Source organism: Sus scrofa, chromosome 13 (genome assembly GCF_054392235.1).
Source record: "Sus scrofa isolate SSC_HxYL_T2T_F1_AM1 chromosome 13, Sscrofa_HxYL_maternal_Yorkshire_Landrace_v2.0, whole genome shotgun sequence".
Lineage (NCBI taxonomy): Eukaryota > Metazoa > Chordata > Mammalia > Artiodactyla > Suidae > Sus > Sus scrofa.
In genome coordinates, this window is record NC_139395.1 from 149,550,217 (window position 1) to 149,567,675 (window position 17,459).

The 17,459-nt window shown below is 41.6% G+C and overlaps 1 protein-coding gene across 3 annotated transcripts in view; it reads left to right on the forward strand.

Annotated features, from left to right (window-relative positions):
• OSBPL11 (oxysterol binding protein like 11) overlaps positions 1-12,680 on the forward strand; it is an 88,771-nt gene extending 76,091 nt beyond the window's left edge. For 2 of the 3 annotated variants that reach the window (XR_014824617.1, XR_014824618.1), the window contains exons 12-13: positions 5,921-6,074; positions 10,962-12,142. Coding sequence is in view for 1 of the 3 variants with exons in the window: in XM_021070201.2 (XP_020925860.1) it covers positions 5,921-6,074; positions 10,962-11,027 (220 nt within the window). In the remaining 2 variants the exon portion in view is untranslated. Of the gene's footprint in view, positions 1-5,920; positions 6,075-10,961 lie in introns of all 3 variants that reach the window. The other variant, XM_021070201.2, reaches the window with a different exon arrangement.
• Positions 12,681-17,459: the final 4,779 nt, after the last annotated feature.

A 17,459-nucleotide genomic window follows, 5' to 3' on the forward strand; every position in this document is an offset into this window, starting at 1 on the left:
TGGATACTACTAGTCAGATTCATTTTCACTGAGCCATGATAGGAACTCCATTTTTTATTTTATTTTTTGCTTTTTAGGGCTTCTCCTGCATCATATGAAGGTTCCCGGGCTAGGAAGCAAATCGGAACTGCACCTGCTATCTTATGTCACAGCCACAGCAATGCGGGATCCGAGCACATCTACAGCCTACACCACAACTCACAGCAAACTGGATCCCCGACCCACTGAACAAGGCCAGGGATCAAACCCTCATCTTCATGGATACCAGTCGGATTCATTTCTGCTGCGCCACAATGGGAACTCCAAAATGCCAGTATCGGTTTCAAATGTTCTTGAATGTTCTTGAAAAAGCAGTACAGATGATTAGTTTTTTAAATCTGGACCCTATTGATTACCTGTCTTTTTAGTTTTTTTTTTTTTGTCTTTTTGCTATTTCTTTGGGCTGCTCCTGCGGCATATGGAGGTTCCCAGGCTAGGGGTCTAATCGGAGCTGTAGCCACCGGCCTACGCCAGAGCCACAGCAACGCGGGATCCGAGCCGCATCTGCAACCTACACCACAGCTCACGGCAACGCCAGATCCTTTAACCCACTGAGCAAGGGCAGGGATCGAACCCAAGACCTCATGGTTCCTAGTCGGATTCGTTAACCACTGCGCCACGACGGGAACGCCGCTGTTGATTTTCTTTACCACACCTTTTGTCTTGGCAGATGAGGTTTCTAATTTTGGGGGGTTTTTGTTTTGGGGGGTTTTGTTTGTTTGTTTTTAAGGGCCACATCCATGGCATATGGAAGTTCTTGGCTAGGGGTCAAATCAGAGCTACAGCTGCCAGCCTGTGCCACAGCCACAGCAACATAGGATCTGAGCCTCATCTGCGACCTACACACAGCTTACGGCAATGAGTGAGGCCAGGGATCAAACCCATATCCTCATAGATACTAGTCGGGTTCCTGAGCCATGATGGGAACTCCAGAGGTTTCTACTTTCAGTTGGCTTCTATTTATACTTTGTAGGGTTTTGGGGTGGGGGGTTGCATTAATTTGCATTTCTATCAATAGCCTTTTCCTAATTTCTTCGGTATTTTTTTTTTTTGGCCATACCCACAGTGTGTGGAAGTTCCCGGGCCAGGTATTGAACCTGCACCACAGCAGTGACTCAAGCCACAGCAGTAACAGATCCTTAACCCATTGGGCTGCTCCCTTAATTCTTTCAGTATTTTCAGTGCTTCCTTTTGAACTTGGGATTCAGTAGACAAAAGAGGTCTGTCTCATTGTTATTTCATTATATTTCTGTAACTCTGAGTTTAGGAGAAATAGTTGTGTACTGTAAGTCTTGAAGGGCTATTTTTATGTGAGAGTATCCCTGTGTAGCTTCCATGAGTCTAATATTTTTGGTTGGAGAGCTGTTTTTAGCATAGATACCTGCCACATCTTTGCACAGTGTGTTGACCATTAACCCCTTATAGGCCACATAATTGTTGTGGTGACCAGAGCTTGCACTGGTTGTTAAGCAGGGCCTTCTCTTCTCTCTGTGGTTGTCACAGCCCTGTTGGGACACACAGATATCAGTCCTGCTTCAAAGGCCCCTGGGAATTGGCTTGAATTTCAGCCCTACCTCCACATTTGGGCAACCCACTGGTGCTTGTGCTCTCCCAGAACTTGTAGAGTAGAGCTTACGGCAATGCCCACTGTGAGCATGCTGAGAATGAGGCTGCTCTTGTGGGGCCCCACCCCTCGCTTTGTGTACACAAGTTAACCAAGGGACTTCAGTGGCAGGCCCAGGCCCATTCCTGAGCACACACCTTGTTGTGCCTTGGGCCATACTCCATCCCCTTCAGGCTGTCTGTGCACAGCTAACCCCAATCCTCTCCCTGCATCTGCCCTCTTTAGCCCAAGTTTTAGCACTCAGTCCCCACCCATGGACCAGCAGATGTGCATCTTGAGCTGGGTAGTACAGGGAGGTGGCCAGGACCTTCTGTGCTAGTTTCCCTATTCTTCCTGCCACAGACCAGCTGCTGCACTCTCCTCAAAGCTGCTGAAGCTCCCTTTCTGTCTCAGCTGTTCTCCTTGCCAGGAAAGAGCTTCCCAGGGTGAGGGACCCTTTCCTCTTTCACAGCTCCCTCCCAGGAGCACAGGTTTTGTTTATTTATTTATTTCTGGTTCTACCTGTTTGTGTGGTGATCTTTCTTATAATTTTGGTTTTCTGAGATCTGCCAGCTTTCAGCAGGTATTCTGTGAGAGTTGTTTCACATGTAAATGTATTTGTGATGTATGTGTGAGAAGAAGTGAGCTCCACATCCTTCTGTTCCATCATCTTGATCCAGCCTCCATCTTTTTTTTTTTTTTTTTTTTTTTTTTTTTAAGAGCTACACCTGCAGCATATGGAAGCTCCTGGGCTACGGGTTGAATCAAAGCTGCAGCTGCCAGCCTGTATACCACAGCCACAGCAACTCGGGATTCAAGCCATGTCTGCGACCTATACCACAGCTCACATCATCGCCAGATCCTTAACCCACTAAGTGAGGCCAGGGATCGAACCCACGTCCTCATGGATGTTAGTCGGGTTCCTTAACCACTGAGCCATGACAGGAACTCCAGATTCACCTGTTTTAAGTGTGCAATTCAATGATTTTTAATAACCTTCCTTAGTTGTGCAATTATTACCATTATTTGGTTTTAGAATCTTTTCATCTTCTTAGAAGATCCTTTATGCCCATTTACAGTTAACCCCCATTCCTACCCCCAGTCCTAGGGAACCTAATTTCTATGTCTATAAGTTTCCTTAGTCCAGGAATTCTCCTCTTGCACAGTGGGTTTAAGGATCCAGTGTTGTCACTGCAGTAACTTGGGTTGCTGCTGCGGCACGGGTTCAATCCCTGGCCCAGGAACTTTGACTTGCTGTGGGTGCAGCTAAAAAAATTGTAGCTTGTCTGGACATTTGAGCTAAGTAGACTCATAGAGTGTCTGATCTCTTATGCCTAGGCTTTTTCACTTAGCATGTTTTTGAGGTTCATGCTATAACCTATATCAGTAGTTCATTCCTTTTTATTATTGAATATTATTCCATGGCCTGATAACACATTTTGTCTATCCCTTCACCAACTAATGAACATTTCCAGTTTGGGACTATGATGATTAGTATATATGAGCATTCATTTGTCTATATCTTCATCAACATTTGCTGTTGACTTTCTTATTTAATATACCCAGTCTACCTGTGTGAAATCGTATCTTGTTATGATTTTAATTGGCATTTCCCAAATGACTAATGATGTTGAGCATGTTTTTATGTGCTAAATAGCCATTTGTATATCTTCTTTGTTAAAATATGTGCTTATAACTCTTGGCCATTTTTTTAAATTGAATTGGTTGTCATTTTATTGTGTTATAGAAGTTCTTTGTCAGAGTTCCCGTTGTGGCTCAGTGGTAACGAACCCAACTAGGATCCATGAGGATGTGAGTTTGATCCCTGGCCTCATTCAGTGGGTTAAGGATCTGGCGTTGCCATGCACTGGGGTGTAGGTTGCAGACATGGCTGGGATTCTGCATTGCCTTGGTTGTGGTGTAGGCTGGCAGCTGCAGTGCCAATTCGACCCCTAGCCTGGAAACTTCTACATGCCACAGGTGCAGCCCTAAAAACCAAAAAAAAAAAAAAAAAAGAACTTCTTTGTAAATTCTGGATATATCTTTTATTTGGTACGTGTTTGTAAATATCTTCTAGTCTGTTTCTCATCTTTTAATTTTCTTAGTGGTGGGTTTTTTTTTTCAGTAAAATAATTTTATTTTGAGGTTAGATTAGCAATGTTTTCTTTTAGGGATTGTGGTTTTAGTGTTTTAGTTAAGAAAAGATTTGCTGTTACATCTTTTTCTAGGATTTATTGTGAAGTGAGTCTAAGGTCACCTTTTTGCACCTGGATATCCAGTTGTCCCAGCACCACTTGTTTTTTTGTTGTTGTTGTTTGTTTTGTTTAATTTTTGGGGGGGGGGGCATACCCACAGCATATGGAAATTCCCAGGCCAGGGATTGAACCCACACCACCACAGTGACCCAAATCACTGCATCACTGCAGTGATGATAACGCCAGGTCCTTATCCCACAGTGCCACAAAAGAACTCCTAGTGCTATTTGTTAAATGGACTATACTTTCCCCAAACAATTATCTTAGCAGTTTTCTTTTACCCGAAATTTGTTGAGCTTCCTCCTCCCTTTGCTGTTCCTGCAAACTCAGCAGTGAGTTGGGGCAGTCATAGAACTTTCCTCATTTGTTTGCCTGCTCTCAGGGATCACTGTCCTGTGCTGCTTTTTGTTCAGTACCTAAAAAACATTGTTTCATTATAATTTCTCTGGTTTCCTAGTTGATTAAAAGGCAGGAGGGTAAATCTGGTGCTTGTTATTTCATCATGTCCAAAAGTAGAATTGGTTTCTTCTGTTTCAGCTTTTTAAAAGTTTTTATTTCTTTTTGTTTATTATTTCATAAATTTCTTAAAAATAAAAATCTTAATTATGTAACTTAGGAAAAATAAATATTTTTAATTTAAAAAGACGCAGAAGCAGTAGTATCTTGGATGTTAACATCAACAGAGTATCAGTTTTCCTTTATATATATATATAGTGGCTTTTGTTTTTTCCCATTATAGCTGGTTTACAGTGTTCTGTCAATTTTTTGCTGTGCAGTATGGTGACTCAGTTACACTTACATGTATAGATTCTTTTTTCTCACATTATCATGCTCCATCATAAGTGACTCGACATAGTTCCCAGTGCTACACAGCAGGATCTCATTGCTTATCTATTCCAAAAGCAATAGTCTACATCTATTAACCCCAAGTTCCCAATCCATCCCGCTCCCTCCCCTGTGGATGGAACTAGAGACTCTCATACTAAGTGAAGTAAGTCAGAAAGAGAAAGACAAATATATGATATCACTTATATCTGGAATCTGATATGGCACAAATGAACCTTTCCACAGAAAAGAAAATCATGGACTTTTTTTTTTCTTTTTAGGGCCACACCCACCACATATGGAAGTTTCCAGGCTAGGGGTCAAATCAGAGAGCTGCAGCTGCCGGCCTATACCACAGCCACAGCAGTGCCAGATCTGAGCCATGTCTGTGACCTACATCACAGCTCATGGCAATACCAGATCCTTAACCCACTGAGCAGGGCCAGGAATTGAACCTGTGTCCTCATGGATACTAGGTTTGTTTTCACTGTCCACTACAGGAACTCTGAGTATCGGTGTTCTTGTAACTCATAGGCATGAAGTTATAGGTCTGATTTAGAAAGTATGACTTATTGGAGTTCCCATCGCGGCACAGCGGAAACGAATTTGACTAGGGACCCTGAGGTTTTGGGTTCGATTCCTGGCCTCGATCAGTGGGTTAACGATCTGGTGTTGCCGTGAGCTGTGGTGTAGGTCACATACGCAGCTCGGATCCTGTGTTGCTGTGGCTGTGGTGTAGGCCAGCAGCTGTATCTCCGATTTGACCCCTTGCCTGGGACCCTCCATATGCTGTGGGTACGGCCCTAAAAAAAAAAGCAAAAAAAAAAAAAAAAACAAAGAAAATATGACCTATTAAAAGTACTGTTAATTTTGATGGAATCAGTTCTGTTTAATTACCTTTGTTTTATTTTTATTTTTTCTAGGGCCGCAGGTACAGCATGTGGAATTTCCCAGTCTAGGGGTGGAATCAGAGCTGCAGCTACCAGCTTACACCATAGCCACAGCAACATGGGAACTGAGCTGCATCTGCAACCTCCACCACAGCTCATGGTAGTGCTGGATCCTTAACTCACTGAGTGAGGCCAGGGATCAAACTCGTATCCTCTTGGAGTCTATGTCGGATTCTTAACCTTCCGAGCCAAAACAGGAGCTCCTTAATCATCTTTTTTATGTAAAATGTGTGGTTTTCTGATTTCAGGCGATTGTGGAAAAATGTGACAGACTCTCTAAGGGAATCCGAAATTGATAAGGCCACAGAGCATAAACGTACCCTGGAGGAACGCCAGAGGACTGAAGAAAGGCATCGTACTGAAACAGGCACACCTTGGAAAACCAAATATTTTATTAAAGAGGTATGTGTCCTACATGTCTGCAAACTAAAACTCATTATCTACTTAGTGAGAACTTAAGCTTAGTAGTCTTTCTTTAATTGTTATCGCTTATATATCTTCATTTCTAAAATTAGTCCACCTTAACCATGAGTTTTTTTATGAATTTTTCACAAATTGTCAGGGTAGAACAGTTCACCAGCTGCTCAGATGAAATAGATTTGGGTTTTTTGTTTGTTTTTTGACTGCACTGGGACATATGCAGTTGCCAGGCCAGGGATCAAATCCAAGCTGGAGCTGCAACCTATGTCACGGCTGCAGCAATGCCAGATCCTTAACCCAGGGTTAGAAACAGCGCCTCCACAGAGAAGCTGGATCATTAATCCACTTTGCCAGGCTGGGAACCTCCACATAAAGTTTTTTATCATCTCAGCAGGCTTGAGCTAGGCCTAGACTATCAGGGAGAAAATTTTGAGCTGAACATAAGAAGGAATTGTATAACAATAAAAAATATCCCAGGAGTTCCCGTCATGGCTCAGTGGTTAACGAATCCGACGAAGAACCATGAGGTTGCGGGTTCAATCCCTGGCCTTGCTCAGTGGGTTAAGGATCCATTGTTGCTGTGAGCTGTGGTGTAGGTCACAGAGGTGGCTCAGATCCCGCATTGCTGTGTCTGTGGCGTAGGCCGGTGGCTACAGCTCCTATTAGACCCCCTAGCCTGGGAATCTCCACTTCAAGTGTAGCCCCAGAAAAGGCAAAAGACAAAAAAAAAAAAAGAAAATCACAGAACAAGTGTGTATTTAATAGTCAAGTTTAATTAACTGGTTTTGCAGTTAGGTCGTTCCTAAATTTAAAGGTTTTGTTTTGTTTATTATATGAAACAAACCTTTGTAATTACCATGCAAAATTATAGTCTAGTAACCTTGGATTTTTTTCATTCCAAACTTACTAAGAAAACATATACCAGGATCAGACTCTAAAAAGGAAAATTTCATAGTTCCTATTGTGGCTCAGCAGTTGATGAACCTGACTAGTATCCATGAGGAATGTAGTTTTGATCCCTGGTCTTGCTCAGTGGGTTAAGGATCTGGCATTGCTGTGAGCTGTGGTGTAGGTTGCAGACTCGGCTCGGATCCTGCGTTGCTGTGACTGTGGCATAGGCCGGCCACTGTAGCTCCAATTGGACCCCTAGCCTGAGAACCCCCATGTGCTGTGGGTGCGGCCCTAAAAAGAAGAAAAAAAAAAAAAGGAAAATGTCTAAGGGAGGACTTCTGTAAATCATTAAAAATCAACTCTAGGGGGTGAGAGCAAGGAGCTGTTGCGTAAAAGATGCAACCAGTCTTAAAAGATTTTAGAAGATAGATGCCTTGATTCTTGCAACTAACATGACATGTAAACTTTGTACTTTCTTACCTATTCTTTATTTGACATACGTTAGGAGGCTACCAGTTAATCCCTTTTTCACTCTGTGATATTGGACAGACAGATGTAGAAAGTGGTAGCAAGATTTGATGATTGTCCAAAAAAAATAGTGAATTTCTTTCCACCTAAATAGTTTTAACTAACTGCCTGAAGGAACAGTAGAGAGAAGGTGCTGGCTCAGATTTGGGCCCCTTTAGGTTGTAAGATATAAGATGGCTTCCTCAGTGATGTGCCATGCACAGTGGTACAACAGATGGCTTAGCTTTATGTTATGTATTAATTGCCTAAGCCCATGAGACAGCCAAGTCATATCCTGTGAGTGATAGGACCATGGTATAAGCTGTAAGAAGCACAGTGGAGTACAAATAAGGCTGATGAGGATGACTGCTAGCTGAAGTTGGTACCATGGGGGCTATTGCCATCATGTGTGGCTCTTGGCTAAGAAGAATCATACGTTATTGAAAAGTCGTTTTTGTTGCATGTGTGGTCCTAAATAGAGTGCTAGGCACATAGTAGTTGTTTCATAAATATTGTTATGAGTATTAAGAGCTTTTCCACTTATTTAGTACTTTCATTACTACTGTCAAACCAATTACAGACCAGCTAGGAATGAATTGGCTTTAATTAGATGGAGGAGTATTGAATAGAGTTACTTGGTATGAAAAGAGGAGGGAGAGTAACCTGAGGAAGTATAGATGAATTTAAAGTGTTTCTAGTTATCATTTGATAATATCCACCTTATTTTTCTGACCATTTCTTATTGACATTTAATTTATTAGATCTTCCATTTCCTCCCTTTTTTGATTATACACATCCATCAGGATGTTGGGTGTATCCTCTTAAGTCAATATTTAAAATTTCTTAAGAAGTATACAAATGCAAGCAGGAAGGCTTTTATAGTGTAGTGGACCATACTGGAGTCAGATGTGCTAAGTTTGAATCTCAGCTCATACTTTGGAGAGTTTATTTACCACTTCTAACTTCACTTTCCTCATCTCTAAAATGTAGGCAAACATACAGAAGGTGCACTGAAAAGAGCCCTGCCCCTTCCTGGGTGAAGTTGGGCAGCTCATTTGACTTCTCAGACCCTCAGTTTCTTCATCTGTGAAATGAGATGATCAGATAGCATATCTTAACTTCTAAACCTAGCATTCTGTAATGTGGTTACATTACACATCTTTTGTGTTGAGAATAATTAACCAGGATAAACAATGTAATGGTTTCTATTGTTACAGAGAAATTGTTCTGACATGTATTAAAGATGGCAAGGAAGTGCAACAGGTTAAGGATATGGCGTTGCCACAGCTGTGGTGTAGGTTGCAACTGTAGCATGGGTTTGATCCCTGGCCTGAGAACTTACACATGCCACAGGTGCAGCCAGAAAAAAAAGAAAGAAAGAAAAGAAAAAGAAAAAATGGCAAAGAAGACTTTTCAACACTATTGCTGAGTTCTGTAGTAGCTCAGCATGTTAAAGATCTGGTGTTGTCAGTGCCGGGGCTCTGGTTACTGCTGTGGAATAGTAGGCTTGATCCCTGGCCTGGGAATTTATACATGCAGCCAAAACAAAACAAAAAAACTGTTGCAGTAGAGGACGAAAATTGAACTCAACTCTGAATATGGGGATAAGCGGGAATTTATAACCAATGGGCTAGGTAGGGGAGTGGATAGAAAGTTACTAAGAGGAACTCGATCAGCTGTCAAGGATGATGGTGGGGTACCTGATTAGATCGAAGGTGGGAGATGCTGTATTGGATATCAAAGATGAGAAGTTCTCTCTTTTTTTGTTTGTTTGTTTGTTTTGTTTTTTTTTAGAGCCACACCTGTGGCATATGGAGGTTCCCAAGCTAGGGGTCCAATTGGAGCTACAGCCGCCGGCCTACACCACAGCCACAGCAATGCCAGATCCTTAACCCACTGAGCAAGGCCAGGGATCGAACCCACAACCTCATGGTTCCTAGTGGGATTCGTTTCCACTGCACCACAGCGGGAACTCTGAGAAGTTCTCTCTCTCTCTCTTTTTTTTTTTTTTTTGCTAAAAATCATTTTATTTTTCATTAAATAAACATTGTACATGGATTTCCTAACCAAGGAGATTCTTGATAAACTAGTTGATCAGGATTTTTTGCTAAAACTGGGCTTAGCAGGCCTAAGATGAGACTTAGTCAAGAAGAGAAACAAAAGAGTCTAACTCAAGTTTGGCCAAGAAGAGAGTGCTTATCACTGTGAGCCACGTAATTGTTGGCCTTAAGTTATATTTGGAACAAGGTAGCATAAATATATAAAGAGAGTTTGGGGAAGGGATGTTTTTGTTTTTGTTTTGTTTTGTTGCTTCACCCAAGGTATGCAGAAGTTCCTGGGCCAGGGACCAAACCCATCCCATAGCAGTGACAACACCAAATCCTTAACCACTAAGCCACCAGGGAACTCCTAAAAGGTTTTTTTGCCTTTTTAGGGCTGCACCTGCAGCATATGGAAGTTCCCAGGCTAGGGGTCGTATCTGAGCTATGACTGCTGGCCTACACCTCAGCCGTAGCAACGTGGGATCTGAGCTGCGTCTTTGACCTACACCACAGCTCATGGCAATGCTGGATCCTTAACCCACTGAGCAGGGCCAGGGATCAAACCGGTATCCTCATGGATACTAGTCAGGTTCTTAATGGGAGCCACAATGGGAACTCCAAAAGTATTTTTTTATGTAAATAAATTGAATATGTTATTAGGGACTATGTACAGAGGTTCAAATCTGACTTACTTTGCCTTAGTCCCATAAACACTGAGTTCCAGTCTTAGCTATTGTGACCTCAACTCTGCCATGCTCCCACTGTAGTATGCTGCTTCATGCATTGCTGCAGCACTTTTTTTCTCACTTGGTCTTCTCCTATCTTTAGTTCACTCTCTGACTCTAACTTCATCTCCTCTTGGTATCCTCCTATTCATAGGAACCAGAGAATAGTAATAGTGTAGAATCAGGAAGGAACAGAAAACAGTACTCAGATACTAGAGATGCCAGCTGAGATGTTGAGGACTGCTAGTACTTTGGTGACCATTTCCTATGCCCTACCTGATGCCTGTCACTTCGTGCGTGAGGCTCAGTCTTGACAAGCTTTTTTTTTTTCTTGCTTTTGTTCTTTTAGGGCCACACCTGAGGCATATGGAGGTTCCCAGGCTAGGGGTCGAATCGGAGCTGTAGCCGCCGGCCTACGCCAGAGCCACAGCAACATGGGATCCGAGCCACATCTGTGACCTACACCATAGCTCACAGCAATGCCAGATCCTTAACCCACTGAGCAAGGGCAGGGACCGAACCCGCAACCTCATGGTTCCTAGTCGGATTCGTTAACCACTGCGCCACGACAGGAACTCCCAAAACTTGTTTTTAAATGTGAGAATAGAATTCCATTTCAGTGAAGGCACTGCATCTAGTTTTGGCTACTGATTGTGAAGATACTAGAGGGATAGTTCTTTGATTTATTTTTCTACTTGTTTCAGGGAGATGGCTGGGTTTATCACAAACCTCTTTGGAAAATAATTCCAACAACACAACCAGCAGAGTGACGACACACACTGTCTAATACTCGACCAAATGAACTTCTCTGTTTACCCTAAATCCTCCCAGAATGGAGTCATTGCACTGAGTGACCTGCTTCCTTATTGCACAGACTGAAACTAACTAAACACGAATGTACCAATTAGGGCACCATAGAACTGCAGCAAGACCAAAGTGTTGAAGAAGCACTATGGACATCTCACCAGGCTGTTCATATGATGTGAGCAATATCATCTGAAATCTTTCACCTGAATTATTAGATGATGAATCTTTTATCCAATTCCTGCTCAGAAAGCTAAGTTTGAAACCCCTGTTTTTGCATGGGGACAGCAGATAAACACAACGAGAACTCAGTAATTTTGATTTCTTTATAGTGAAAAGTGAAGTGTCTTTCAGAGTTTGTGCTTTGCTTTCTGTCAGCAACTGAAGTATTCACTACTCTTACAACAAACCAAGAGGAGGAAGAAGATGACCCAGAAGTGGCTTCAGCCATTGTGCCTGAAATCAGTGTTAAAAAAAAAAATCAACCAGGTTGTTGTAACAAGGCGTTCTATTCCTTCAAAGAGACTCTGTGCCTGTGTTTGAGGAACTTATTCATTATCCATCTCTGTTGCAACTCTCTTTTAAAAAGTATATTTATAAATTGATTAGAAATATAACCATGGAGAATTTTTTCTTCTGAGCATTTTAATATACTTGAAAACAACCATTGACTTGAATTCAGAACATTTTTCAGTACCTAGTTTTATTAAATACTACACTTGAGAGACAATTTTTTAAAAAAGTGTTCATGTTAATATGGTGAGATTTTGGCCTTTCTCAAGAACTGAGGCATTAAAGAACATAGCAAATATTAAAAAATAAAACTGTTACTGTTTTCCTTACCTTTTTTTCACTTGTAAGTTAATATGCAGTATTATGTGCTATCCCTCTGGATAAGTATGGTTTATCTTACCTCTGTTCACTCAAAATTTAAAACAACTATTCATATTTGTCAGTAATTCAGAAGTTCTATATGTGACTGAGTGCATGTATGGTATGGTTTTCTTTTCTTTTCAAGGAAATTCAAATGCTGAAGAAAAGAGTATGAAATAAAAAGCTACCAGAAAAAAAAAAAAAAAAAGATGTCAGGAAGTTGTATTCAGGTACAAATCTTTTTTCTTAAATAACTATTTTATTGAGATTGACGAATTGCTGGCAATTAAAAGAATAGTGCTAATTATGGCTTTCATCATTTATTCAAGTATTTATTAAGCACCTGCTTACATGGTGCTCAACACTTGTTACTGCAAGCTACCTTAATTTTCTAAGAGTGGTGCCTTACTCTGTTTCTTCTGATGTGGTCTTCCAATCAGTGTGTGTAACATATACCTGTTATTCATCAGCCATTGTAGGTGGCTGTATGTATCTGTTGCATCATCATAAGAAGTTTAAGCTTTGAGCTCTGTGTTTTATTGAAGGGGGTTGTTAATAGGATGAAAACATGAAAACAATTTTTTTCAACCAGTTGTAAATTATAAGAAAATAATTGGCTTATGTACAGCCATTTTAATGATTCCCTTGTTCATTTTTGCTGTGAAATGCACTGAAAAAAAAATCTCAAAATGAGTTATAGTTCATGTGTTGGGAAGATTAAAAAAATAATAAAACTAGAGAACAAAGAGGCCTTTGTCTGTTTTATGAATGGAGAGAAATAGAAAGTTTATATTTCGTGGAGTTATTGCCCTGTTTGTTTGAAAGGGACATTGATTTTATTTTATTTTTTGGCTACACTCATGGCAATAGCAGTGACAACGATGGATCTGGATCCTTAACTGAGCCACCAAGGAACTCCTTGCTTCCTTCCTTCTTCTTCTTTTTTTTTTTTAACATTGATTTTAAATCCTTAAGCTTCAGGAGTTCCCGTCGTGGCGCAGTGGTTAACGAATCCGACTAGGAACCATGAGGTTGCCGGTTCAATCCCTGGCCTTGCTCAGTGGGTTAACAATCCGGCGTCGCCGTGAGCTGTGGTGTAGGTTGCAGATGCAGCTTGGATCCCATGTTGCTATGGCTCTGGTGTAGGCTGGCAGCTACAGCTCCAACTGGACCCCTAGCCTGGGAACCTCCATATGCCATGGGAGCAGCCCAAGAAATGGCAAAAAGACCCAAAAATAATAATAATAATAATAGGGTTTTTTTTTAATTGAATTTAAATTTGTTCATTTGAATGCCCATTTATTTCTTTGAATTTTGGGGCCATTTTAAGAATTACTGAAGAATGGTTATTTTAAAAATCTTATAAAATACATTAATAGTAATTGAAATCTCTCTACATTATTGGACTAAACTCTTTCACACGAGTGAAATAATACTCATTTTTTTCTTTCTTTTTTTTTTTTTTTTGTCTTTTGTCTTTTTATTTATTTATTTATTTATTTATTGTCTTTTTAGGGCCCCATCTGAGGCATATGGATGTTCCTAGGCTAAGGGTCTAATTGGAGCTGTAGCTGCCAGCCTACACCACAGCCACAGCAACACAGGATCTGAGCAGCCTACACCACAGCTCATGGCAACGCTGGATCCTTAACCCACTGAGCGAGGCCATGGATCAAACACGCAACCGAGTGGTTCCTGTTCGGATTTGTTTCCGCTGTGTCTTGACAGGAACTCCCAAGTAATACTACTTTAGAGTAACTATTGTACCTTGTCTTTCTCTTTGATATCCACTGCAGCTTATCCATCTAATAAGTTGAAAAGCCTTTTCTGGATTTTATTTTTGTTTTTGTCTTGTTTTTTAATCTCCACCTTATTAGTATTTGGACAGGGAAACAATCCTTTGTTGCAACTGTATCTTCATCTTTTGTGTCAAAGTTTTAAGTGTACACTTTCCTTCTGGCTACTAGGAATTGGGTGTTAGAAGTCCAAGACTAGAAGTGACAAGGAGTTCCCGTCTTGGCGCAGTGGTTAATGAATCTGACTAGGAACCATGAGGTTGCGGGTTTGATTTCTGGCCTCACTCAGTGGGTTAAGGATCTGGCACTGCTGTGACCTGTGTTGTAGGTCGCAGAGGTAGCTCAGACCCTGTGTTGCTGTGTCTGTGGTGTAGGCTGGCAGCTATAGCTCTGATTCGACCCCTAGCCTGGGAACTTCCATATGCCTCGGGTGTGGCCCTAAAAAGACAAAAAGAAAAAAAGAAATGACAAAAAGAGGTTATTTTGGCCTTTAGATTGTGTATTGGATGAGGTATGGCAGCTACATATTGATTCACTGAACTCTGCAAGCTGGAACCAACATCATCTTTCAGAACTGCTTGTCAACAAAAAGAAGAAAAATGGAATTCTCTTGTAGTGCAGCAGATTAAGGATCTGGCGTTTACACTGCAGCAGCCTATGTCACTGCTGTGGCGTGGGTTCGATCCCTGGCCCAGGAACTTTTATATGGCACAGGCACAGCCAAAAAGAAGAAGAAAACAAAGAGTATTTAATCTCACTCCATAATCCTAGTACTTATACATTTCTCTGGCTGTAAATAGCTGGAACTTAATGAACCAACTTCTACAGATGGATTCTTAAAGTGTTTGTTAATTAATTTAGTAAGCCCTGAAATTTTGTTAAAAATATTGCCTTAAGATTAAAGCTAACTTCTAGTCAACGTGTTCCCCCAGAAAGGCAAATCGGGAATTCCCTGGTGGCTCAGCAGATTAAGGATCCACTGCTGTTGCAGCTGTGGCGTGGGTTCCATCCTAAGCCTGGGAACTTCTGTATGCTGCAGGTACAGCCAAAAAAAAAGAAAAAGAAAGGCAAATTGGTATGATTACTCCTCCATCTACATTTTGTAGGAATTTCTTTATAGCCTCTATAGTGACTGAAAGCTGACTGGTGGTTCACCACAGATAGAAGAAAAAGGAAGAGAAGATGATTCTGTCATCTGGGGATAAAAAAAGACAAAGCTCATACACATGAAAATGAAAAATTTTTTTTCTTTTTTCAGCCCCACCTGTGGCATATGGAAGTTCCTGCGCTAGGGGTCAAATCAGAGCTGCAACCGCAGGCCTATGCCACAGCCACAGCACCAGATTCCTTAACCTACTGAGTGAGGCCAGGGAACAAACTGGCGTCCCAACTATGTTGGCTTCTTAAGCTGCTGAGCTGCAATGGAAACTCCAAGAATGATTCTTCTTATAAAATACATATTCTAGTGGCATAAAATCCCAACTTGGTCCAAAAACCAAACTGCACAACAAATTCTTACAAAGCATTTTCACCTGATGTTCACAACAACCCTGTGAAATTGGAAAGTCAGGGATGGCTACTCATACGCTACAGATGAAGAAATTATTGCTCAGAAAATTTAATACTGGTGTTAAGTCACTAAGCAAGAACTTCAGTTCATTCAACAAACATCTACTGAATATTCCTTTGGAGCTGGGTGTTGCCTTGGACTCTGATATGGCAAATATTCTCCCTATCCTCACAGACTCAGAAGAGGGAAGGAACTAAAACCTAAATTCCTGAAGATGGGATGGATGTTGACACAGGCAAGTCTATTGATCTTTCCAAATCCCAGGAAAGCATCAAAGGTACCTACGTACTGTGGAAGGCAAAGGTGAGTATGAGCTGAAAACACGATTAATTCAGAGTCTGCATAAGAAGCCCTAAAAAACACATCCAAGTCACTAACCTTTGTTCCACCCTACCGGAGAATCTAGAGAGATTGAACTAGAGAGCTTTCTTTTTTCTTTTTCTTTTTTTTCTTTCTTTCTTTCTTTTTTTTTTTTTTTTTTTTTTTTTGTCTTTTTGCCTTTTCTAGGGCCGCTCTTGCGTCATATGGAGGTTCCCAGGCTAGGGGTCTAATCGGAGCTGTAGCCCTGGGCCTACGCCAGAGCCACAGCAACACGGGATCCGAGCCGCGTCTGCAACCTACACCACAGCTCATGGCAGTGCGGGATCCTTAACCCGCTGAGCAAGGCCAGGGACTGAACCTGCAACCTCATGGTTCCTAGTCAGATTCATTAACCACTGCACCACGACGGGACCTCCATAGAGAGCTTTCTAATTCAGGAAAATCAAATAAGTTGGTAAACTGAAAGGAGAGAATCTGTTAAAGTCTACATACTTAAAAGTGAAATCTTCTAGCCCCTTCCCCTATTCCAGTCCCAAAATATTGGCTTATACCACTAGGCGAGAGATTGATAGATCCAGAGTTCCCTTGTGGCACAACAGTTTAAGACTCCAGCATTGTTGCAGTTGCTCTGGTTGCAGCCGTGGCATGGGTTCAATCCCTGGCCCAGGAACTTCTGCATGCCAGGGTGCAGCAAAAAAAAAAAAAAAATCCCTTTTGGGAAAACAACTCCAGAAAAAGTCCTGTGAAATGTCTGAAGCATCCACCAACAAAAATCTCAGCTGAAAACACTGTTAAGTACTTTACAGTAAAGCCAAGTCAGCAACCCCTCCAACATAACCCTCTACTCTCACCAACACACTACACACATCCATTCTCCAACACACTATATATAAACAACATATTATACCTCATATTAATAGCTAAGGATAAGCAGACATTTGAGGAAATCTTTGAGCATGAATAAAAGAGCAAAGCAAATGAAAAAATAAAGAGGAAGCAGATAATTCTGGAAGTAGAGGGAAGTAACTTCAGAAAAAATTAAGTCTTCAGACAAATGAGATGATCTTGCCTCCATGAAACATGAACAAAATGCTTTTTTTAAAATGAACTGTTCTCGGAGTTCCTGTCATGGCTTAGCAGTTAGCAAACCCAAATAGCATCCATGAGGACGCGGGTTCAATCTCTGGCCTTGCTCACTGTGTTAAGGATTCCAAATTGCCGTGAACGGTGGTGAACTGTGGTGTAGGTTGCAGACGTGGCTTGGATCTAGCATTGCTGTGGTACAGGACGGCGGCTTCAGCTCTGATTGGACCCCTGGCCTGGGAATCTCCATATGCCGCGGGTATGGCCCTAAAAAGACAAAAAGACAAAAAAAAAAAAAAATTAAATAAATATAAATAAAAATGAACTGCTCAGGGAGTTCCCGTTGTGGCGTAGGGGAAAAGAACCCAACTGGGAACCATGAGGTTGCAGGTTCGATCCCTAGTCTCGCTCAGTGGGTTAAGGATCTGGCGTTGCCGTGAGCTGTGGTGTAGTAGCAGCTGTGGCTCAGATCTGATGTGGCTGTGGCTGTGGCGTAGGCTGGCAGCTATAGCTCCAAGTCGACCCCTAGTCTGGGAACCTCCACAGGCTGTGGGTGCAGCCCTAAAAAGAAAAAAAAAAACAAAAAACAAAAAAAACCCTGAGCTGTTCAGGAGTTCCTGTTGTGGCTCATTGGATTAAGAATCTGACTAGTATCCATAAGGATGCAGGTTCATTCCCTGGCCTTGCTCAGTGGGTTAAGAATCCAGTGTTGCCACAAGCTGTGTAGATCACAGATGTGGCTTGGATCTTGTGTT